Below are 27036 nucleotides of genomic sequence, written 5' to 3' on the forward strand. Positions count from 1 at the left end.
AGGGAAAAGTCGTGGCCACGTATTTTTACCTGCACTCCTTGGAAGACAGCCCTTGTCCTCAAATAGCTATTAACCGAATATTTGCACAGTTTTTACAATGTGCCCTTGACTGTCCCACTCCTGGAATCCTCGCTTGTGGTAAATAGGGTCTCCCAGGCTCGTCTCCTTCCCCAAGGTCTATAGAGTACCGGGTCAACCCACGCGTAGGTAAATTGGGGGTGAGTAGGGATTAGAGGGGTAAACGTTAAAGGGGGGTAAGTTTTGTGACGTCAGTAAGCACCACTGGCCAGCGAAAGAACACCTTTCAGTCAGAACTTATTTTGCAAAAGTTCATTATTCTTTCTTATCCAGTTAAGAATAACATTACTATTTCAGAAAATATAATATTTCAAGATATTTTGATGACTGGATTGCATGATAAAATACTTCTTATGAGAAGGTTTTGAAAAAAAAAATGGTATAAAAAGACGCACATCAGGAAAGAAAAAAATATTAAAATTCTTTATATCAGTCAGTAAATATACAAATAAGCAACGTGCATGCATACATGAAAAAAAAAAAAAAAACATTTCACACTAATTATTTACTAAAAACTACATTTGGAAAAATCTGTACAAATATGGCTGCACAAATAAACTTAAACTTAAAAAATCCTGATTATTACACTTTACAACCTTTTAACCTTATTCATAATTTTTCTTGTGGAAGTTGTTTCCCTATTTGATATTCTTATTCTAAAGAATGTCCGACAACGAACAAAATAAGTAGCTAAATGTAGTGGCATTCCCATTACATTCGCAATTTCTGCTGCTAAATTTTTTAATGTTCCTTTACCAGGGTTTAAACCTTTATCCCCATGATAACATTTGAACATTTTTTCCATAGTCTTGATTTGATCAGAAAATTCTTTTCATGGCTTCACTAGTTTATTGTCTGCTCTGCTAAATATACTCGTCCATGAATTGTCTCCCATTCATACATATAACCCAAGATTTGGGTATTTAGGAAACTTATGGGCAATGAAACCAGCAAAATACTCTAGACCCCCTTTCGCTATTGCATCCTCCAGCTGTTCGTTAACAACTTCCCCTACACTTTCTTGGATCACCTGAAGATTGGGGACCCCAACACTCGCTGGGGTCGCTTATCTTCAGGTGGAAAAATTTGGGGTCTTTTTTTCTACAGGTGAGGAATTTAAATCTAAGAATGGGACTAACAAGCTAACTAACCAGTTTATAAGTTAATTATCATTAGTGTAACGACATGAGTGAGACTAACCAATAAAAGTGCTAACCAACTTATCTATATGGTAGCAAATAGATTATTTTTAAATTGACGTTATTCAAAAAAAAAAAAAAAATAGTGCGTGTCTACTCTGTACATGGTGTACGCTATTGTCAACAAGTTTAGTTAGTTTAAAATAGTTTCCCCGATGGTTTGGTAAAGAAAACTTACTGTGGGGGAGAACGTTTAAGGGGTAACTACAGTAATATGAGAGAGCCTAAGAGACTAATCTGTCTTCTATAAAAGATAATTATGTGTAGAAATTCCAATTTAAAGAGTATACTAAATTCAAAAGCAAAATTTCTATTTGTAATGACCCATTTTTTGCTAAATCTAAACTTCCACTGCAAAATTGGATTCAGGATAATATTCTAAACATTTCAGAAAAAAAAATATGATTGATATTTACAGTTTTCTTATCAGAGAAATCTGCATGAAGTATTTTGAGGCAAACCCGGTTAGACTTGGTAGTAATGGCATAATTGCACAAATTGACGAGTCTTGCTTTGCACGCAAAAGCAAATATCACAGAGTATGTGCACCAAATCGGCCATTATGGGTATTTGGAATGGTCGACACTAGCATTAAGTGTTGGATATATGGTGATCGTTGAAACACATGTTGCTGCAATTCTACTTCCAATCATAAAAAAAAAGTTGTTGTGCCAGGTTCAGTAATATACAGTGATGAGTGGAAATCTTAATCAAAAATTCAATCACATCTCAGATTTCAGCAACAGACCGTAAATCATTCCCGTAACTTTATCAATACAGAAACAGGAGTACACACACAGGCCATCGAAAGTTATTGGAACAGGCATAAATCAAGGATTAAGAAAATGCGTGGATGCAAGAGAGAATTTTCAATACATATTTACAGCAATTTATGTGGTTTGAAAGGTGTTTTAATGGTAGGTTCGATTATTTTTGTACTGAAGTTGCTTTTAGTAGAATATGGATTGTTTGTATAAATTTGTTCTTTTTAACAAATATTTCATAAAGTAGTTTTAATGAATATATTTTTTTTTCCTTTTTTTCTATAAGACAAAATAGATCACCTGGAGACGTCAATAAGCTGGGGTCGCTTATATTCAGGTGAAGAAAATCAGGGTCTCTCTTCTTCAGGTGTGTGTAGTTGTGGTCCTTTATCTTCAGGAGAACTATTTGGGGTCGCTTATCTTCAGGTGATCCACTTTCTGTAACATCATTATCTTTTTCTTCACCGTCGCATTCATCCGGCAAACAAAATATCATCGCGGAGAGACTTAGCTCACGTTGTAGCGATTCGTCATCTTTATCTTGAGAGGAAGTTTCATTACTAAGAAAAGAAAAAGTTCCAGCTGTAAAGTTATTTACTTTTCGTTTGGTTTCTGTATTACATTTCAACCCCATAAGATAATTATCCTTCCCTAAAAGATGAGATCTAATGCGATATTTAACGGCAACTGAAGTTGGGTGCAGATAACCGGCTCCCATTTGTCCCAGGCAAACAAAGAAATGTTCCAGTCCATCTTGATTCGGTCTGTATGTCAGTATATATGATATATTGAATTTATTTTTTACCATCTCTAACAATTTAGGCAAAGATTCGCATGAAATTGTCACTCCTTTTTGGAATGGGTAAAAACTTTTACTTCCATTTACCTTCATTGATTTTACTGTCTGTGTCATGCATTTGATAATTTTATTCTGATTTTCTAAGTCCAACCCATAGGCATTTCTAGACATCTTTGAGTCATATGGAACTTACTTCTTTGATACTGATAGACATAACGAAAGTAGCATTCACTTTTATCATTTACAATATCTACTCCACTTGAAGAAAAAGGGTATATAAATGCATTGTCATATATTTGTCAAAATTAGTAATTGGATCGAGTGTTTATGCGTTTATTAAAAAAATACCGATATATTGTTAGTTTTCATATCTATAATCTAATACATATCGTTTACCAACAATGTATTTCAGTTTTGGACTTTACCTTGCGATAGAGGTAATGATAATGTTGGAATTGATCCTTCCTTTAATCGTCGTTGGTTTTTTGGCATTGGCTCTCCAAGCAATTCATATTTCAGGTTTCTTTCAAATGCATCAGGTACAAAATGTAAACTACACATGATTGAATTATCAGGCTTGAAAGGGTCCTTCCTTTTACATGAATTTATCCACAGCTTTCTAGTTTCCACGTGCTTGGGAAAGCTGTGAAGAGTTACTCCATCTCTTTCAGCTTTATTAGAAGAACACCCATACACAGCACAGTAACGAGGCATTTTAACCAATAGTAATTAATTCAATTCAAGCACTCTGCAAATGGGACTCAACAAATAGTTAATTGGGAAGCGGAAGACCTTCACACTTAATAATAACACCAGATTCCTTGTAAACTAACTGTAGATACCGGAAAACAAAGGCTGGTAAATCAGAGCATGGTACGGTGTGACGTCATTAATCTCCGCATGTGTGGTCTGTGCAGTAGATGACAAATTTTGGGTCGCTGATGGGTAGACCTTGTATTCTATAGACCTTGTCCTTCCCTATCTCCAGCCGGAAGGTCCCGGTGTGAGTCGAGTTCTGTGAAGGGGGGGGGGGGTGGTTGTGAGCCAGAGGTGCACAAATTCACGACCAGGTCGGTCAGCCGGCCACAACTGCTTGAGTACAAATGGGGCGACGCTAGGGTCGTGTAGGTTCACCTCTCTTCACCTTTCAAAACAGATGAGTATCGTGGTGCGTGAGTAACACAGTGGAGGTGCCATATCGGAACTTTAGGACAGGGCAATATATTGTTGTAGGGAGTGCATAGGAGGCAGGATTTTGCATGTGAAGACTTTTCGGTTTCATTGTAGTTTATTACATGGCAATGTAACCTAGGATTCCAACTACATTTTCTTATAGGAAAAATTACGCTCCTGTGACGGGCCGAGAGAGGAGTTGTGAAATCAAAGGCAGATTGGAAACGACTGAGTTATATTGTTGTGGAACACTCTCCTTATATACAAAACCTCAAGGCAACAGGGCATGACAAGTTCACAAGACAGACAATATCACAGAGGAAAAACCAGACAGGAATTTTCATGTTCGTTTTAGTGCGAGGGAGGAGCGTAGATACAAGCATAATATATACAAAAGGAATTATGTACAATTGTGTGAAACACGGTTGGTACATGGCTCCCCCCCTAAAAATGACATACTGTACATGTTAAATAGGGCGCCCTGATCTAGAGAGGCGAACTGTAGGCAGGTCATCTGGCAGAAGATAAGCAGGTTTTAGACGATCAATGGAGACCCAGTCTTCTTTGCCCCGAATGTTTAGGAGGAATGCTTTCGGACTGCGTCGGATCACAAGGAAAGGGCCCGTGTAAGGGGGCGTTAGTGGTGGCTTGCTGGTGTCGTTGCGCAGGAAGACGTGCGTTGCAGAGTGCAAGTCCGTTGGTATGTGATGCTTCGCTGGGGGCTTGTAAGTCTGGCGGCACGGAGTAAATTTTCCCACGACGTGACATATGCGCTGGAGATCGTCGGAGGAGGTTGTAGAAGGAAAAAACTCGGCAGGGACGACCAACGGGTCGCCATACACCATTTCGGCTGCCGAGACGTCGAGGGCGTCTTTAGGAGTGGTCCTTAGTCCAAGGAGGACCCAGGGAAGCTGAGTAAACCAGTTGCAATCCTTGCAGCGGGACATCAAAGCTGCTTTGAGGGTGCGATGAAAACGTTCAACCATTCCATTGGCAGCGGGGTTGTAGGCCGTTGTCTGATGTAGGGTGATGCCCAGGAGATTCGCTAATGATGTCCATAATTGAGAGGTGAAAGTGGTTCCCCTGTCAGAAGTAATATGCTCAGGGATACCGAATCTTGAAATCCATCCAGAGAGTAAGGCAGATGTACATGAGGCGGACGTTGCAGTTTCCATGGGAATGGCTTCAGGCCAAAGAGTGGAGCGGTCGATGATGGTAAACAGGTAACGATGTCCTTGTGATGTGGGTAGGGGGCCTACAACGTCGACGTGAATGTGTGCGAAACGACGCTGAGGTTGAGGAAAGGTGCCCACTCCTGAATCCGTGTGTCGATGTACTTTGGAAGTTTGGCAAGAAGTACAGGCACGGACCCAATCCTTAGCATCCTTAGAAATGCCATGGCAAATGAACTTTGCCTTCAGCAGCTGTGCAGTAGAATGGCATGAGGGATGTGAAAGGCCGTGGATGAAATCAAACACCTGTCGGCGCATGGGAGCAGGAATCCAAGGTCGCGGTCTACCAGTACTGACGTCACAGAGGAGGGTGGTGTTGGAGTTTTCGAGGGTAAAATCCTCCCAACGGAGGGACGTGCAGGATGTCCTACAAGCTTGATACTCTGGATCCTGTCGTTGGGCTTCAGCCAGGGCGTTGTAATCCAATCCCAGTTGAACGGCAGCCAACGTGTTTCTTGACAGGGCATCGGCAACGGGATTCATTTTCCCAGGGACGTATTGGGGGGTGCAATTGTATTCAGCCACGGCGGAGAGATGTTGGCGTTGACGGGCGGACCAGGCGTCAGACTGTCGAGTGAAGACGTGCACCAAAGGCATGTGGTCTGTGCGAATGACGAAGGGCGTACCTTCTAAGAAATGGCGAAAGTGACGGACAGCCAAGTGCACCGCCAGCAATTCTCGATCGAAGGTAGAATAACCCGATTCTGCCTTGGACAGTTTTCTGCTGAAGAAGGCCAATGGACGGGGCGAGCCTTTGACCACTTGCTCGAGTACTGCACCAATAGCGACGTCGCTGGCATCGGTGGAGAGAAGGAGAGGGGCGTGTGGGATAGGAAAAGTGAGAGCCGCAGCAGTTGATGGGGCCTTCTTTGCATTGCAGAGGGCCGCTTCTTGAAGGGGACCCCACTTCAAGTCCTTTGGCCTGCCCTTGAGGGAGGCGTAGAGGGGAGCAAGAGTGGCGGCAATGGCTGGCAGAAAGCGGTGATAATAGTTGATCATGCCCAAGAATTCCTGCAGAGCTTTGACGGTCGAGGGCGTGGGGAAATTCTGAACGGCTGCTACCTTCTCAGGGAGGGGATGGACTCCTTCAGGAGTGATACGGTGCCCTAAGAACGACACTTCGTTGGCGCCAAAGGTACACTTGTCGTACCGGACTACAAGGCCGTTTTGTTGCAGGCGGTCGAGCACGATGCGCAGGTGACGGAGGTGTTCCTCTTTTGATGAGGAGAACACAAGTATGTCGTCCACATAACATACACAGAAAGGGAGGTCCCCTAAGATCCCATCCATGAGACGTTGAAACGTTGCCCCAGCATTACGAAGGCCAAAACAGGAGTAATTGAAGGTGTATGTGCCAAACGGAGTGGTGATGGCGGTCTTGGGGATGTCTTCTGGGTTCATAGGCACCTGATAATACCCCTTCAGGAGGTCGAGCGTAGAGAAAACCTTTGCTTTGTGTAGGTAGGAGGTTACATCGGCAATGTTTGGGAGGGGGTAGTGATCCGGTTCTGTTTGCATGTTCAGGCGCCTGTAATCCCCGCACGGACGGAGGGAGCCGTCTTTCTTCAGAACGATGTGTAAGGGTGACGACCATGGGCTGGAGGCCTTTTGGCAAAGGCCCATTTTCTCCATTTCGGCGAACGTCTGTTTGGCGGCTGCCAATCGTTCCGGTGCCAGACGTCTGAATTTTGCGAAGACTGGAGGTCCCGTCGTCTTGATATGGTGATAAATACCGTGCTTGACAGGAACCGTGGGCGTTTGGCGAAGTTCTGGACGGAAAACTTCCGGGTACGACGTGAGGAGGTGGGCGTAGGCATCCGTGGGTGCGCTGATGTGGAGAGCGAGGTTAGAGGGGGCGGGTTGAAGAGGTGTCGACAAGTACGAGTCTGCGTTGACCAATCGTCGGTGGGCGACATCGACCAGAAGGTGGAAATGAGAGAGGAAATCCGCACCGAGGATTGGCATTGTGACGTCAGCAACGAGAAACTTCCAATTGAATTTACCGTTTCCGAACGATAATGTGAGGCTCTCGTAACCGTAGGTGGGTATCGCAGATCCGTTGGCAGCTACCAAGCGGACGTCGGCAGATGTAGACAGACTACGTTGTGCCTTGAAGAGTTTCCTTGGCAAAAGAGAACGACAAGCACCCGTGTCTACCAAAAATCGCACGCCCGTTCCTGCATCCTGTAAAAAGAAAAGATTAGAAACATGGGAGGCCACCGCCACAAGCGATGGCCCACTTACACGTTTTTTGGCCACTGACAATCTTTGGCACATTTCCTCGCGGTTGCCCCGAATCTGAAGTGGTAGTAGCAAAACTGCGGTGGATGGGAGGTAGTAAGTGGCTGTAGAAGTCGTTCGTTGGGGCGCGAGCGATTGGTGGGTGGTGGGCGGCTTTGTCGCCGCTTCGGCACGTCACGGGGTAGGCGTGTATGTCCTACGGCATTCATGTCAGCTTCGGTTGACGTTGAATAGGCATCCTCGTCGTCAGGGGTGGAGGCGTTGATGGAGGTCTTGAAGTGGCTGTCCATAAGGGCGTCGGCTTTGGTCATCAAGTCCTTTATGGGTAAACTATCGACATCGGGTATGGCAGCGCGCACAGGTTCAGGTAAACGGCGTATCCAAAGGGCACGGAGTAGGTTCACCTCACGAGGAGAGCCGTCTGCGGCAGGTTGAAGGCGAGCGATACTGGTCATTTCCCTGAGGGCAAGCGAAGCCCTTTGGTCCCCCAACGGTTGTTGCAAGAGCTGAAAAAGCTTTGCTATACGGGCGGCTGGCGACGGCGAGTACTGCTGCAGAAGGTATGATTTGAGGTCGTCATACGCTATTGGGGTGTCTCCTTGTTCACAAAGCCAGTCGGATATTTCTGGGAAGGTGTCCTCGGGTATCGCCGCGAGAACATAATCCGCTTTGGTGGTTGAGCGAGTCACGCCCCTGATACGAAACTGGACTTCTGCGCGCTGAAACCAAGCAAACGCCTCCCCGCTGGCAAACGATGAAAGTTTGAATGGAGCGGCCGCAGCACCAACTGCCGTAGAGTCCACCATAGTACCAACGATGAAGGGGCGAGGGGGTGGGGGTGGAAGGCGGTGGGAGCGAGTCGACTTCCGGGGTCACCAATGTGACGGGCCGAGAGAGGAGTTGTGAAATCAAAGGCAGATTGGAAACGACTGAGTTATATTGTTGTGGAACACTCTCCTTATATACAAAACCTCAAGGCAACAGGACATGACAAGTTCACAAGACAGACAATATCACAGAGGAAAAACCAGACAGGAATTTTCATGTTCGTTTTAGTGCGAGGGAGGAGCGAAGATACAAGCATAATATATACAAAAGGAATTATGTACAATTGTGTGAAACACGGTTGGTACACTCCCTTCGAAAATAACACTCGTTCCCGTCGCAAATGAATAGTTTCAGAAATATATATACATCTATATCCTCCGATAATGGGGGACCCCTAGTGGGAACTCGGGGTTTTGGGTGGGGAAAACATACTGGGGAACCGATATATAACCGTAAATCAGTCCTTTTCTTCTCTATACATTTCCTTCTTGTATTTATTATAGCCGTAGGAAAATACAAAACAGTATAACTGGATATATTTGGGAGGAGCCGTTTCAAAGGTTATTTCTTGTAGTAATACAGTAACCAGTGCTGCCAACGCCTGATGTAGTTTAAATGTTAGCATTCCATACCTGATGTAGATCAAATGTTAGCATTCCTTGCTAACATTAGCACCCATTTGTATGTACGTTCGTCCTCACCAGTTTCCGACCTGCGCATATATAACCCCCCTGCGCAGGAGTTTCCTCTCCCCAATTACTCTTTTTATTACCGTGTTATTTTCTCATTTTATATTCCCATTCAATATTATTTATCATTCATCCCATTTTACCTTCCTATATTGGGTTTATTTGTTTGGTTATTTCTTTATCTCTTCCTGGTTGCACATAAATACTTACTCTGGACTAGTTTTTTTATCCAGTTAATTCTCGGTATGATCATCTCATTTTATATTCCCATTCAATATTATTTACCGTTCATTCCATGTTACCTTCCTATATTGTTTTTATTTATTTTTGTTGGTTATTTCTTTTTCTCTCCTCTGTGTCTTATAAATCCTTTCTCTGGTCTAGTTTCCGTATATAGTTCATTCATGTTTACCCGCTAGAGTTCTTTGTTTTTCCCTTAACCAATCACCACCCTAGGCCTATGCAGATATCTCCCTACCCCCCACTTCCTTTATCCCTATTAGCGGTCTTTTCAGACCCTTTGTTCCAATGCCTTTCCCGTTGTAACCTTTGTCCTGGTGAGGTGTTCTGCATTACAAGTGCGGTTTCTTTTTTCGTATTTTGCGATGGAGCAAGTTATAGAAACTTGTAGCGGCTGCAGTATTTCGTACCTAAAAGCAGTGGCTCAATTCCATGGTGATTTTTTGGATACTTCAGGTAATGTTGAGCATTTTCTTAAATCTCACAGCGTTATTCCTCAGGGTTTAAAGTGCCCCTAGTGCCGTTCTGTTTTATCTTATAGGCAAGGCATTCACGTGTTTTATTGCAATTCTGAATCCATCATTCGTAAAACTAAGAAGAAACGCCGTTGTGGTTATACCGTTACTGCCTATAAAGGTACTTTTTTGGACAAAAGTCGTCTACCCCCATGGAAGATAATATTATGTGCCATCCACTTTTTGCATAAACATTCGGACCATGAGACCCTCATGGATGGTATCGACATATCTTCGAAAACTAGTGTCGATTGGAGAAGTTTCTTTTCCCAGGTTACCGAATACTTCGACGTTTTCTTCATAAAAGTAAGTCATTCTTCAATAGCCATTATACGTGTTTTGTGACCGGGGTACTTCTAGGCAAGGTTAGGTGGGTTTGTTAGGTTCTGTGGTCTTTCTGTACTATTTATATATTGTGTAACAGTTATATGGAAAAATTATTTAATATTCGAATGGAAATATTTATCATTTCTGCCACTAGTAATGACATCGTGGCGTTGGTAGTTCTGTGTTCCATTCGTCACCGTTGGTAGTACTGTGAATCAAAGTAAGTCATTCCCCTATGCTTATTATATGAGATTTGTGACCGGGGTACTTCTAGGCTAGGTTAGGTGGGTTTGTTAGGTTCTGTGGCCTTTTGGTACTTTTTATTTATTGTTTAATAGTTATATGGAAAAATTATTTAGTTTACGTATGGAAATATTTAGCCTTTCTATCTCTAGAAATGACATCGTGCCGTTGGTAACACTGTGTACCATTCGTCATCGTTGGTAGTTCTGTCAACCATTGGTAACGTTGCTAATGTTATCGTCCCCTACATCTGTTGTTTATATATTTTAACTCATTATATATGTCAACAGTGTTAATATTTATATGGTTCATTTGTATTGTATTTCATTGTGTGATTTCGCACAGGAAATATATGATTTCCTATAGTAGATATCGTGATTTAACTGGTTTTCTCATTCATTTCATCCGTAATAACATCAACCAATTCGTCAACTTATAACTAACCGAATTGGTTGATCTGTTTGTTTGCGATTGAAATGATCATCAAAATTGGTTAAATCACGTTATTTGCTATAGGAAATCATATATTTCTTGTGCGAAATCACACCATGGAATAATATACAAAATTACCGAAGCTCTTCTTCTTTCAATCGTATCTTCTTCTTTCAATCGTATTTTTAGCTCTCTTCTACTAATACTATAGCTACCCCTTAAACATTCTCTCCTACATCTAGTTTTCTTTAACGAACATAGGGAAGACTAATCTAAACTTGTTGACAGTGGCGCACGCCATGCTCGTGACGTCATAGCGTAGATACGCCACAGAGGGCCTTAGTGTAACCCCGGCGTATGTTGGTTCTTTCCTTAAACTACGTGGGTCGAGATTAAATTCCTAAACTGAATTTTTATATAAATTTCAATACTGCTGAATTAATGCATCTTATATTTCTCAATACCAATTATGGTTTGTTAATTTTAAGATGTATGCCCATCGCACCAGTCCATTGCTAATTAATCATTTTAAATATTAATTTTTAGCAAGCCAGAATAGGTAGGATTGTTGTGTATATAAACTCCCTTAGAGCAGCAAGATTTCTCTAAAGTATTTAGTACAAAATCCTGCCTCCTCTGCACTCCTTGCAACAATATATTGCCTTGTCCTGAAGTCCCGATATGGCACCTCCAATGAAGTACCGTGCGCACCATGCTCCTCACCTGTCTGGAAAGGTGAAGCCAGGTGATCTCTTCGACCTTAGCGTCGACCCCAATCAACTAGAAGCTGCCCTGGCCTACGGACCTGCCTGGTCACTTGGTCAGTGAATCCGTGCACCTCTGGCTCACCCCCATCCCCCTCTTCCAAAACGTGACTCACCAAGGAGTCCTGTGGCTGCCGGCTGGAGACTGTGAAGGAGTGGAACCTGGAAACCATATTACCAGAAAAAGGATTCTTGGGGTGGGCCAGAAAAGAGTGCAACGTGCCAATTAGTGCGACAACCAGGTCAACAGCTATCACGGGCATAGGACTGATCATCAAAGGAGTGCAGGTACTACAACAATGGCCATTTAGTTTTCCCCCATTTTTTCTTAGCTTAGACTAATTTTAACTTTATAGGGAACCTGGCTTTTACACTATTCGGACTGTGTGCAGTGGGATTGTGTGTAAATATTTTTCCATTATTATTTCTTGCTTGGAGACTAACACAGTCTCTGGGTCACATGGGCCACGTGTCCGACCCCATTTCGATTTTTTATTATTGTAGACCACGTGTCTAACTAACTAATTTTCATCATTTTGAATTGCATTTTTATGATTCCATTTTATCTTTGGTAAGATGTCCGTTTCTTTGATGTAAATTTGTGAATAAATCAATATTAGGTTAATTAAACCTTCTTAGTATTTTTGCTCCCTCATTTATTTAATGTTTAAACTGGGAATATTTGAAGAGTAAGTCTATAGGTGGTAACAGCGAGAAACTTTGCATTAATATATTTGCTTCGAAGGTAAAGATCCTTATCTTTAAACTTTTAAACTACTTTACATCACTGCTCCCATTTTGGATTTTGTCTAATTGCATTAACGTAAGATACCTGTACAGCATCTCACTGGGGTCACTGGGACGGAGTCGAAACAGAGCCTTAGAGTGAGATGACTCTAGCCCTGACAAAGCTAGAGTAGGCCATAAAATATTTCCAAATTAACGTGTGGAGTTCTCCGGCCTCTGGACAGTAAAATTGCCTCCTTTTGTATTTAAGAGTGAAAGGTTAGTGAACTATGGCAGTAAAGTATTAGCAGGGCGTTTGTGTCCCGAGAGTAAGTGCTCATTATCCTCCCCTGTTGAGCTTTGGGTAATTGCCGTAGGGAGACTTTCCTGGACTAAGTTCCCACTCAACCATTCAGATAAAAATTCTCCACATTGCACAAAACACTTAGAGATATCTTGCTGCTCTACGGGAGTTCACATATACAATAATCCTACCTATTCTGGTTTAATATAAATTGATAGTTTGAATATGAAATTAGCAATGGGCTGGTGAGATGGGCAAACACCTTAAATTAACAGACTTGAATTAGTACTGAGGGTTAGGCTGCTTTAAGTTAGCAGTATTAAAATTATATTCAATACCAGTTTAATAATTTATCTCGACACACGCAGTTTGAGGGAAAAACTACCGTACGCCGGCGTAAGGCTTTTGCCGTGCGTGTCTACCAATAGGGTTTCATTGTATATTATTACATCTCAATGTATCCTAGTATTCCAACTACTTTTTCTTATAGGAAAAATTACGCTCCCTTCGAAAATAACACTCGTTCCCGTCGCAAATGAATAGTTACAGAAATATATATACATCTATATCCGACGATAATGGGGGACCCCCAGTGGGAACTCGGGGTTTTGGGTGGGGAAAACATACTGGGGAACCGATATATAACCGTAATTCAGTCCTTTTCTTCTCTATACATTTCTTTCTGGTATTTATTATAACCGTAGAAAAAGACAAATCAGTATACCTGGATATATTTGGGAGGAGCCGTTTCAAAGGTTATTTCTTGTAGTAATACAGTAACCAGTGCTGCCAACGCCTGATGTAGATTAAATGTTAGAATTCCATACCTGATGTAGATCAAATGTTAGCGTTTCATGCTAACATTAGCACCCATTTGTTCGTTTGTTCGTTCGCCCCACCTTCCGTCCTTCGCTTATATAACCCCCCTTCGCAGGAGTTTCTCTCCATTATTACTCTTTTTATTACCGTATTATTTTCTCATTTTATATTCCCATTCAATATAATTTATCATACATTCCATTTTACCTTCCTATATTGGGTTTATTTGTTTTGTTATTTCCTTTCCCATTTGTACGTACGTTCGTTTCATCAGTTTCCGATCTGCGCATATATCCCCCCCCCCCACCTGCGCAGGAGTTTCCACTCCCCCTTTTCTCTTTTTATTAGTGTTATTTTCTCATTTTTTATTCCCATTTAATATTATTTATCATTCATTCCATTTTACCTTCCTATATTGGTTTTATTTGTTGGGTTATTTCTTTATCCCTTCCCGGTTTCACATAAATACTTACCCTGGACTAGTTTTTTTATCCAGTTAATTCTCGGTATGATCTCCTCATTTTATATTCCCATTCACTATTATTTACCGTTCATTCCATTTTATCTTTCTATATTGTTTGTATTTATTTTTGTTGGTTAGTTCCTTTTCTCTCCTCTGTGTCTTATAAAACTTTTCTTTCGTCTAGTTTCCGTATTTAGTTCATTCATGTTTTCCCTCTTTTGTTCGTTGTTTTTCCCTTAACCAATCATCACTCTAGGCCTATTCAGATATCTCCCTACCCCCCCTTCCTTTATCTCTGTATGCGCTGTTTTCCGACCCATTGTTCCCCTGCCTTTCCCGTTTTAACCTTTGACCTAGTTACTCGTCCTTCGTTACTAGTGCGTTTTTTTTCCCGTATTTTGAGATGGAACATATTATAGAAACTTGTACCGGTTGCAGCATTCCGTATCTAAAAGCAGTGGCTCAATTCCATGGTGATTTTGTTGATAATTCAGGTTATGTTGATCATTTTCTTAAATCTCACAATGTTATTCCTCAACGTTTAAACTGCCCCAAGTGTCGTGCGCTTTTATCTTATAGGGCAGACATTCACGGGTTTTATTGCTCTACTGTAACCACCATCCGTAAAACTAAGAAGAAACGTCGTTGTGGGTATACTGTTACGGCCTATAAAGGTACTTTTTTGGACCAAAGTCGGCTACCCCCATGGAAGATAATATTATGTGCGAACCAGTTTTTGCATAAACATTCGGACCATGAGACCCTCATGGATGGTATAGACATATCTTCAAAGACTAGTGTAGATTGGAGAAGTTTCTGTTCGGAGGTTACAGAATACTTCTTCGATAATCAAGAGGCGATTGGTGGAGATGGAGTTACTGTTGAAATAGACGAAACTCATTTTGGTAAATGTAAATACAACCGTGGTAGACCGTTAAGTGCCATATGGGTCTTTGGGGGTATTGAACGTGTGACCAAGAAATTTTTCATTATCCCTTTAGTTCCCCCCCTTTCTACTAAACGAGATGCTGCTACTCTAATTCCCCTCATCCAGAAGTATATTAAACGTGGTAGTATTATTATGAGTGATAAGTGGGCTGCATACAACTCTTTATCGGAAATTGGTTACGTTCATAAGTCGATTAATCATTCGGAGAATTTCGTTGACCCCCTAGACCCAACCATCCATACTCAAAATATAGAACGTCTCTGGAGAGAAGTGAAGGAGTGGGTTCAGAGGCCTGGAATCAAGACTGAACATTTCAAGCAATATTTTTCCAGGTTCTTTTTCACCCACTACTATCCTCGTCATACGTTGCTGCACCACTTTTTCATTACTGCGAGTCGCCTCTACCCTCCTTTACAACATCAGACAATCGACCCCCCCTACCCTCAAGACCCCGATGACCCCCAACCATCCACATCCCAGTCATAGAAGTTAATCCGTCAGTCTCTTCCTTCCGAGTCCAGCAAGTTTCGACGTTTCCTTCATAAAAGTAAGTCATTCCTCAATAGTCATTATTCGTGTTTTGTGACCGGGGTACTTCTAGGCAAGGTTAGGTGGGTTTGTTAGGTTCTGTGGCCTTTCTGTACTTTTTATATATTTCGTACCAGTTATATGGAGAAATTATTGAATATATCTGAGGAGATATTTAGCAGTTCTAGCTCTAGTAATGCCATCGTGTCGTTGGTAGTTCTGTGTACCATTCGTCTCCGTTGGTAATACTGTGTATCAAGGTAAGTCATTCCCCCATTCTTATTATATGTGTTTTGTGACCGGGGTACTTCTAGGCTAGGTTAGGTGGGTTTGTTAGGTTCTGTGGCCTTTTGGTACTCTTTATTTATTGTGTAATAGTTTTATGGAAGTATTATTTAGTTTACGTATGGAAAAATTTATTTCTACCTCTAGTAATGTCATCGTGCCGTTGGTAACACTGTGTACCATTCGTCATCGTTGGTAGTTCTGTCAACCATTGGTAACGTTGCTAATGTTATCGTCCCCGACATCTGTTGTTTATATATTTTAACTCAGTATATATGTCCACAGTGTTAATATTTATATGGTTCATTTGTATTGTATTTCATTGTGTGATTTCGTACAGGAAATATATGATTTCCTATAGTAGATATCGTGGTTTAACTGGTTTTCTCATTCATTTCATCCGTAATAACATCAACCAATTCGTCAACTTATAACTAACCGAATTGGTTGATCTGTTTGTTTGCGATTGAAATGGTCATCAAAATCGGTTAAATCTCGTTATTTGCTATAGGAAATCATATATTTCTTGTGCGAAGTCACACGATGTAATAATATACAAAATTACCGAAAATATTTCATATGCATAACAATTATAACCAAGTTTTTTTCTTGTGTTACAAAGAAAATTATCATTCTTGTATAATCTCTGGAATCAGGCGACTGCAGTTTTATTACATTGTAGGGAAAAAGAAGAAAAGAATCGGCTGTAGGCAATTAGGAATAAGCAAAAGAAATTACAGAGGATACATGCTTATAGAATTTCTTGAAAAAAAAAAATCTAAAAGTCATGAACACTTTTTCTTATGAAAATGAATATAGAAAATCGACATGGAGAAGCCCAAATGTAGAAATAAAAAATTAAATAGAATATATTTTCAGTGAAAACGTTAATTTAGTTATAGATAAAATTGTTTAATAAGTTAAATTCAAGTGACTGTTGACTTGTGAGAAGTAAAATTTGTCTTTTTAAGGAAGAAAAAAATTAAGATAGAAAGTTAGCACTCTGTAATAAGAGAAAGTATGATGAATTTAGTTTAGCAATGCAAAATAGGTACTTCTAGCTACATGACGAATTGGAATCAAATAACGAAGAAATTATTAGTAATTTAGAAAAATTTGTATTGGAATCAGAACAAGAGATCGGTAGAAAAGTTTCTAAACAAGAAAACACAAAAAAAAAAAATCTAATAAATTAAAGACTGGAAATGAGGGTGAAATATAAGTAGAATAGAATACAATTAACAGAACTATCAAAAACAGTAAAGGAACTGAAAACCCAAGGCATTCGTCGACACAATCAGACCAAAATTTAGGAAATATTAAGTAACGTAATAAGCATCAGGTTAATGAAAAGAAGACTTGGAACAGAGCGGTAACAGATGTGTGTTTGCTTTAAATGATGAAAATGCAAAATATTCTCAACAAAAGAGATGGGGTGATAAAAATTGCAGAGGATTTCTATACAATGTTATACAATATATAACATAAGAAATAACTTTGCCCATAGAAATAGTGAAACATTTGAGCATGTACCGAAAGTAACAATAGAAGTATAGAAAGCACTGAAAGGCAAGAAAAGAGGCAAAGGGAAGATGTACTAACGAATTATTTATCAATAGATGGAGGGTATTCCATGGTAGTAAATCTCGCTGAACTTTACACAAAATGTTTGAAAGACAGCTCTGTGGAGAATTTTTCTTCACTCTTCTTCCTTCAATTGTATCTTTAGCTCTCCTATTAATACTATAGCTACCCCTTAAACGTTCTCTCCTACATCAAATTTTCTTTACCAAAACATCGGGAGGACTATTCTAAACTAAATAAACTTTACAGAAGCGCACAAAATGCTAGTGACGTCACAGCGTAGATACGCACAGCAAAGGGCCTTAGTAACCCCGGCGTATGTTGGTTCTTTCTTTAAACAATGTAGGTCGAGATTAAATTCCTAAACTGATTTAAATATATTTTTCAATACTGCTGAATTAATGCATTTTTTATTTCTCAATACCAATTAAGGTTTGTTAATTTTAAGATGTATGCCCATCGCACCAGCCCATTGCTAATTCTCATTTTAACTTAATTCTTAGTAAGCCAGAATAGGTAGGATTGTTGTATATATAAACTCCCTTAGAACAGCAAGATTTCTCTAGAGTATTTAGTACAAAATCCTGCCTCCTATGCACTCCTTGCAACAATATATTGCCCTGTCCTAAAGTCTCGATATGACACCTCAACTGGATTACCGTGCGCATCATGGCCGTCACTTGTTTGGAAAGGTGAAGCCAGGTGAGTCCTCTCAACTTTAACCTCAGCCCATTTGTTCAGAAGCCGTTGTGACCGACTGACCGGCCTGGTCAGTGAACCCGTGGAACTCTGGGTCACCCCCACCCCCTCTCCCTAAACTCGACTCACAGAGGAGTCCTACCGGTTGGAGAAATAGAGAAGAAGAAGATCCTGGTAAACCTTAATTGCCAAAGTGAAGATTCTTGGGGTGAGCCAGTCAAGAGTGCAAAGTGCCAACTTGTGCAATCAGGTCAACAGCCATTACTGGCAAAGGACAGTCTTCCAAGGAGTGCAGGTACTACAACAGTGGCCACTAGTTATTCCCCCATTCTTAGTTTAGACTAATTTTAACTTTAGTAGGGGAACCTGGCTTTTACATAATTCAAACTGTGTGCGGTGGGATTGTGTGCATATATTTTGGTTTCGATATAATATTTTGCTTTTGAGACTAGCACAGTCTCTGGGTCACATGGGCCACGTGTTCGACCTAAGTTCTGATTATTGATTATTGCAGACCACGTGTCTAACCAACCAATTCTTATTATTTTTAATTGCTATTACTTCACATTTTGGTTTGATACCTTTATTTTCTGTTCAGACGTCCTTTCCATTTAATGTAAATTTGTATAATAAATCAATATTAGGTTAATTAAACCTCCTTCGTATTTTTGCTACCTCATTTATTTCAATGTGCAAATTATGAATATTTGATCACGGGCCAGAATACCCGATATTTGAAAGAAGTAAGTCTAAGTAAGTCTATAAGTAGTTTCAGCGAGGAACTTTGTATTAATATATCAGCTTCGAAGGTAAATATCCATATCTTTAAACCTTTAAACTTGACTTTATATCACTGCTCCCATTTTTGGTTTTGTCTCTAATTACATTAACGTGAGATACCTGTCCAACATCTCACTGGGGTCACTGGGACAGAGTCGGAACAGAGCCTAAGAGTGAGATGACTATAGACCTGACAAAGCTAGAGTAGGCCATAAATTATTTCTAATTCTACGTGTGGAGTTCTCCGGCCTCTGGACAGTAAAATTTCCCCTTTTGTATTTGTGAGTGATAGTTAGTAAATTGTGACAGTAAAGTATTAGCAGGGCGTTTGTGTCCCGAGAGTAAGTGCTCATTATCCTCCCCTGTTGAACTTTATGTATCTGTCATAAGGAGACTTTCCCGGACTAAGTTCCCACTCAAACATTTAAAAATTCTCCACTTGCTCTACACCTTCAGCTTGGAAAACATTTATCATTATATCTTTTCCCAAAAAGAGACACAAAAGACCTGGAAATTTATCACCCAATAAGTATACTTTCAGTAATATATGAAATAATTACAAAGATCATATTAGGCAAAATGAAAAGAAGGCTAGAATTCAGTCAGCCAAGATAGTAGGCCAGTATTAGAAACGGATATTCTACAATTGACTATGTAATTACTCAGCTAATAGAAAAATTGACTGGGTATGGCAAACCCCTTTTTATGGCATCTAAAGACTACGAGAATGCTTTTGACTTTGTCAAAACTTTAACAGTAATGAAATCAGTTCAAAAACGAGGAATAAATTATACTTATGTTATACCACTCAATGATAAATATACGGGAAGTACAGCAATCCTAGAATTACATAATGATAGTGAGAAAATTCCGATTGAGAAGGGAGTTACAAACTATTCACAACATGCTTATAAGAAATGCATATAAGAAATTTTTCAAAAACTAAGATTGGGAAAATATAGAAATTAATATTAACATGGAATACCTTAACAACTTAAGATTTGCAGATAATGTTCAATGAAAATGCAGAGACAACAAATAAATGTTAAAGCGAACCTTTAGACATTTTTAATTAATATACGTACTTAAGACAGACAGTAAGTGTTTCTCCAGGACATGAGACTAAAATCAAGAGGAGAATAAGCACTGCATGGAGAACATTTGGTAAACAAAATTAGATTACAGAAAGTAAAGTGCCACTTTCTCTAAAAAGAAAAGTATTTAATCAGATGGTCCTATCAGTATTAATTTATGCATTAGAAAGTTGGAGCCTTGGCATATAAGCTAGTTACAACTCACAGATCTATGGAAAGGATAATAATGGAGTTTTCACTAAGAGCAATACAAAGAGCAACATGCATACGCGAGTAAACTAGAGTAGAGGATATTCTAACATGTAAAAAAAAAGAAATGAACGTGTGCAGGACATATGAAAAGGACAGATGATATATGGATTAAAAGATTAACAGAATGGGTCCCAAGAGATTGCAAGCGAAGCAGGTGAAGGAAGAGAAAACAATACATTCACGAGCTAAGAAAATTTGCTGGTATATATATAATACTGCTAGAGTTATTAGGTTCTTTGATTGGCCAGACAGTACTAAATTGGATATTTATCTGGTTACGGATAATTTTCCTGAAGATTTCCCATGAACTAGATTATCACCCTTGACCTTGCAGTCTTTTTCAAAATTTCTGTACATTTGACAGTGAAAGCAAATGGTCGCATGGTACCTTATCGCAACATAACTTTATCATCGTTATCATCAATAGCTCTCTGAACTTCAAGATCACATTTCATCACCACCCACCTGCTTCACTTTTCTTGAATAGTAAACTTATCTTCTCATCTACATTTTGAATCTGATCCAAATAACAATTCCTTTTAATCAAAGCATTAACTACATCCTCCTCATCACAGACCTACCAGCCCTCCTGCATCTTGTGGGAGTCTCCCTCATTTTGAAAATACCCACCTTCCGCATTGGCACTCTATTCTCCCGCATTAGATAAAATATCCCACACTTTATTTGTTAAGTTCATAATTGTCAATAATGCTTAATTTTTCAGTAAATATAATTATTTCATAGAAGATTTTAATAAAAAATGTTCTACATAATCATATCAACAAAAAGGGTGATGCGCATGGTTAGATAAGGAGTTATGTTGGGGAAGGGGCGATCTAGCTCGAGGACAGTGTGAACCAGATGGCACTAAACTTTCTGGTTTGAGAGCTTACTCCTCCGAAGTAAACAAATGGTTTACATAATGAGCGGTGGAGGGGAAAAAAACCTAGGGTGAAATATAGGGTTAAAAAAAGTAAATGTAATAAAAACAATAATAAAATGAAATGGAAGGAAGGAAGGAAGATGGAAAAATGAATGATAGGATTTAATGGTATACGTAATATTTCTTCTTTTCATTTGCAGATTTTAGGCTAATGAAAAGATCGAGTGTCGTCGCAATTCATTATCATGTAAAGGGAGGAAGAAAATCATGTTAAAGTGGAAATAGAAATTTGGAAATGTACTTCTTACTTTTCTATTTCACTACAAGGTGATAAAAGGGTAGAGGTTTTACCTGTTTTATATCTATTCTTTTGGGACACGACTGTCTGTATCAGTGTTGTCAAATAATTAGAACTTCATCTCTCCGGGAACCTGTCATAATATTGAAGGGACACTAGAATCACATACTACCTCTAAATCGAATAATTTCACCCAAAAACTTCATCTGAGTGTAAACTAAACAGTAAATTACTTATGAAAGCTAATTCAACAACATATCCGTATAACCAATCCCATTCTAATGTTGAAATATGATATCACTGTCATATTCTGTTATTAACATAGAATGCAATTATATGTACAACATGGCCATTTTCTCATATGGATATCAATATGTATTTTCCTTTAATTGTGGTGTTTTTATTCATGAGATTATACATCTATAATCTTAGAAGATAGATAACATGGAATATATTGAGAATTATTGGATGCATTTTTTCAAAATAGGACATTCTGCCTTGGTTTTATGAACCTCCATCATTTACTTGGAAATCTCCAGCACTTTTATAATAATCTCAAAGGAAATGTTTCAGGTAGGGTTAACACATAGGCTATGCATCATTGCATACAATACATAACGTAATTTTAGGTTAAAGTTGTCCTGTCTCCCCCCCCCCCCCCCCCGTCTCAGTGTTAGCAACCATAGGTTGAATCTTATTTACTGCTTCATCTTTCATCCTTTCATTAACAAACTTTGCAACACTTCCATTTGAAGGTGACCTCGTAATAAGAATTGATATATCATTAAGTGTCGCTTCAATCTCATTTTTATCGTCGGTGATTCTAATTGATGCTTGTTGTTGTTGTTATTATTATTATTATTATTATTATTATTATTATTATTATTATTATTATTATTATTATTAGCTAACCTACAGCCCTAGTTGGAAAAGCAAGATGCTATAAGCCCAAGGGCTCCGACAGAGAAAAATAGCCCAGTGAGGAAAGGAAATAAGGAAATAAATAAACGATATAAGAAGTAATGAAAAATTTAAATAAGATATTCTAAAAATATTAGCAACATTAAAACAGATATTTGATATATAAACTATTAAAGGACTTATGTAAGCCTGTTGAACTTTTGAAGTTCTACTGATTCAACCACCCGATTAGGAACATCATTCCACAACTTGTCACAGCTGGAATAAAACTTCTAGAGTACTGTGTAATATTGAGCCTCATGATGGAGAGGTCCTAGCTATTAGAATTAACTGCATGGCTAGTATTACGAACAGGGTGGAACTGTCAGGGAAGATCAGAATGTAAAGAATGGTCAGTATTATAAAAAAATCTTATGTAACATTCATAATGAACTCAATGATCGACAGTGGCAGAGATTAATATCCAGATCAGGAATAAGAAATCTATTAGACCGAAAGTTACTGTCCAACAAATTGAGATGAGAATCAGCAGCTAAAGACCAGACAGAACAATACTTGAAACAAGGTAAAATTAAAGAATTAAAACACTTCTTCTGAGTAGATTGATCACCAAAATTCTTGACAGACTTTCTCAATAAACCAATTTTTGCGCAATTGAAAAAGACACAGACCTAATGTGTTTCTCAAAACTAAATTTGCTGTCGAAAATCACACCTAAAATTTCAAGTCATACAAACTTAAAGAAACATTATCAATGCTGAGATCCAGATCTTGAGGAGCCACGGTCCTTAACCTACTTACAATCATACTTTGAGTTTTGTTAGGATTCAACTTCCTACCCCATAATTTGCACCATGCACTAATTTTAACTACAGTAGATCTCTTAATTACAAGTATTTTTGTTTCTTTTTTATTTTGGCATATGTCCTTTTCTCGTTTTTTGGGAACATTAATGTTTGAGGTGTTAACTTAATTGATTTCATATTCTTTGTTAATTACCAACTTTCTCAGTATGATCATTTGCTTTTGGGTCAGTAGCCATGTTAGAATTCGCCGAGTTAATGGTAAGATTCAGACGATTGTTTTACAGGTCAGAAATTCCTTTTTCATGTTCTCCTATTGGGAAGTTTCTCTTCTGTAGTTGTTCCTGCGTTTTTTAAATTTTCATCTCGACATCTTCCTGTTTTTTATTGCAATTCAAGCTTCATCTGCACACTCAAGACAGTCATTTCCTTTTCTTTATATTTGTATCACTGGTGCTTGTATCTATATAGACAAGCTTCTTGTGGTAGAAACTCTCTCAAAATTCACATCCTATCCAATCTTTGTCTTTCCCCTTTGCATAACCACACTAGGGACATTTTTTCCGCCATGATGCAGTTTTATTTTCACTTTTAAGAACAACTACAATTTCAAAGTTTTTATCTACGAAAGTAAACGTGGACAACTTATGGAGAGAGAGAGAGAGAGAGAGAGAGAGAGAGAGAGAGAGAGAGAGAGAGAGAGAGAGAGAGAGAGAGAGAGAGCCGCTGATATGTCAACACTTTAGCACGACCCAGTACAACTTATCTCTGTCTTTGCCTTTGTGCCGCATGTGTATCACACACGTTTGTACACTGTAAAGGTATTTCTGTTTTATTGTATATATCGATATCCTTCTCCCCTCGCACTGATAACCTGTTTAAGCCTGTATGTTCATGAATCATTATGTTTGATTTTTTGTGTGTCATTCTTGCTTATAACTTCTTGTATATAAACTCATGATCTGTTGAAATAAAGTTATTTGCCTTCACCTCGCTTCTCAGGTATTACTTTGATGTCAGGATGCCAGAAAATTCCAAATCAATCACTTTATTTCAGTTATCACCTAACTGCTCGCTTCTGCGATTGGTGACCATCAGAGTGGCCAGCTTTCCCCCCTCACTGCTGCGTCTTACTGTTTGATGAGCCCACCTTCCGACACTGATTCTCCTATCAACTTCATATCCATGAAACTACCAACCTTCGCCAGTACAGAGGCACTCGCTTGGTTTCAGTGCACCAAAGTTTAGTTTCGCATCAAGGGTGTGACTCAGTCAAGCACCAAAGCCGACTATGTTTTCATGACGATCACGGAGGATAGTTTCCTGGAAATATCTGATTGGCTTTGCAAGTAAGGGGACACCTCAGATAGGTAAGACCCCCTAAAAAACATACCTCCTGGAGCAAAACTCGCCAGTGCCAGCTGCCCGCATAGCCAAACTTTTTCAGCTCTCTCAACAACCGATGGTGAACCAAAAGGCTTCGCTCACCCTACAACCTGCCACAGACAGCTCTCCTTGTGAGGTGAACCTACTCCATTCCCTTTGGGTACAACGCTTACCCCAACCAGTATGCACTAACATACCCTATGTTGATAATTTGCTCATGAAGGACCTGATGACTAATACTGACGCCCTTATGGACAGCCCCTTCACTACCTTCAAGACCTCCATCAATGCCGCCACTCCTGACAAAGAGGACAACTATTCAATATTGACTGAGGCAGACAAGCATGCAGCAGGACACAGATGGACACCCCGTGATGTGCCGGAGCAGCCACACGGCTGTCCACCACCCACCACTCACTCATGCCCCAACCAATGACCTCTACAGTCACTTACTAATGCCCATCGGCTGCAATTATGCTACTATCACTCCAGATTTGGGACTGCTGTGAAGAAATGTATGAACGGTTGTCAATGGCCAAAAAAACGTGTGTGTAGGTCATCGCTTGTGGCGATGGCCATCTTGTTACTAATCTCTTCTTATTACATGATGCAGGTACAGGTGTGCAGTTGTTGGTAGACACAGGTGCTTGCTGTTCTTTTCTGCCGTGGCCACTCTCTCAGACACAACGTAGTCTGTCTAAATAAGTTTGGTATTCTAGAAATGTTCTGCAAGTGGGATTACCCCTTACTTGTTGAAATGTGATCCTGAAGTTCAGAAGGCTATTCATGATAATGGTGATAAAGTTATGTTGCGATGAGATACTTATAATATACGTGTTACGTACCATGTGATCACTTGCTACCATTGTCAGAGATATGGACATTTTGAAAAAGATTGCAAGTTTAAGACTGATGATAGAGTCTGCGAGAAATGTTCAGAATAAAACATTCCAACATATATGTAATTTGCTACAGGAAAAATTTATAAACTACACTAAGTTAAATAAACCAGATGACCACACGGTGAATTCAAGAAATTGCAAAGCTTATGATTTGGAATTGAAAAAACTAGCAGAAAATACTGACCATGGATATTAAAGATGTCATAAACTGTGGCTTTGTAAATTTACAATCTGTTGGTAATAAAACTATTCAAATCTATGAATTCATAAATGAGAAATATTTGGACGTACTAGCAAGGCTGACACGGCTAAGATCGCTGAAATGACCCCTACACAACGGCTTTCTTTCATTTTCTGAGAGAGGGCAGGTCTCATAAGGGTTACTCAAATCTCAAGATTTAAAAAGAACTAGTGTAACAAGCTTTGAATATATAGAAATAAACTTTATGCACAAAAAAAAAAAAAAAAAGAATATCCATTATAACAGTTTTACAAACATCCGAGAACAAATACTAGTATCTTCTTTGAAGAATTTAGTGATTCATTGAGATGATTAATCATGGATAAAAATAAATTAGTTATTTGTGGAGACTTTGATCTTTGGATAGACGACACATCATATCTTGATGTTTCAGCATTTAGTGAGTTATTGGAATCATATCAGTTGGTGAATAATGTTGACTTTTCTATTACTCTGACTGGGTATATGTTGGAACTAGTTTTAAGTGATGGAATGAATAACATTGTATTTGATATAAATGTAGAAAAGCAGTGCACTATCTCTCCAGTGCGCGAACTTATTACACTTAGACTATCTCTACAGAAACACGCAGTGGTGAAGAAAATAAAATTTAGACACACATCGAAATTCTCTCCTAAATGGCATAATGGGAAAGGTAAAAGAAAAAAGGCTACCGGAGGGGTACAGTGACCAGGAACTAGCAAATAATTTTCTAGAATTCTTTAAAAACAAAATGGAAAATATAACTAAGTAAATTATAAATATTCAACATCAGATTAATGCTACACCAGATAAATAGACAAATTTAACGAAATTCAATAACAACACAAGATGTCACCAGTATTATCAAGATAGCAAAGAAAACCAACTGTATGATCAATCCAATACCAATATCTGAAGTAACTGGAGAAAGAAACTTTTCTAGTCTAGCTGATATAATCCCGATAATAGCAAATACAAGCATCGATGAATATAAGTTTCCTAAATCTGAGAAAATGGCTATATAACACCGGTTCTGAAAAGTGCTCTAGATCAGCGGTCGCCAAACGGTGGTCCGTGAAAAAATTTTGGTGGTCTGCAGAAAAATTGTGATATTTCCATTTTCGTTTTCTTAATCCTCTTCAGGAAACCCTGATACAAATTGCACAGAAGACAGAGAACCCAGTGTTGCAAAATTAGCATTTTAGGCAGATCTAACATTAAAAATTTGAATCCAGCATTTACCAGAAAAGAACATAATTAATTAACTAACTGCAATATTAATTGAAATAAATTATATATTATAAATGAATTTTTCCTGATGTAGTGTAGGCCTACATAGAACGCATATCAAATAAAACGGAACATGCTCTATCTATTTCATAACCGTATTGAATGCAGTTACCTACCTTCCCTGCTTCAGCAAGAGCCAGGCAACCGTTATATGTGAAACTCATCAAACACGATGAGTAACGGTTACTCAAATTAACAATTCTTCCTTTATGTTTTGGCTTTTAGATTCAAATAAAATAGGATATAATAGACCCATAATTAGTAAGAAAAAGCAAGCAAAGATTCTGGTATTGTGTATTCTGAAAGTCACTTGCAATCAAAAC

The 27036-nt window shown here is 39.1% G+C and overlaps 1 protein-coding gene across 1 annotated transcript in view; it reads left to right on the forward strand.

Annotated features, from left to right (window-relative positions):
* LOC137618518 (uncharacterized) overlaps window positions 1–11588 on the forward strand; it is a 121968-nt gene extending 110380 nt beyond the window's left edge. Inside the window, exon 4 of the mRNA XM_068348680.1 lies at window positions 11460–11588. Within this exon, the coding sequence (XP_068204781.1) occupies window positions 11460–11588 (129 nt within the window). The remainder of the gene's footprint in view (window positions 1–11459) is intronic.
* Window positions 11589–27036: the final 15448 nt, after the last annotated feature.

This window comes from Palaemon carinicauda, chromosome 2, assembly GCF_036898095.1.
Source record: "Palaemon carinicauda isolate YSFRI2023 chromosome 2, ASM3689809v2, whole genome shotgun sequence".
NCBI classification, from domain to species: Eukaryota; Metazoa; Arthropoda; class Malacostraca; order Decapoda; family Palaemonidae; genus Palaemon; species Palaemon carinicauda.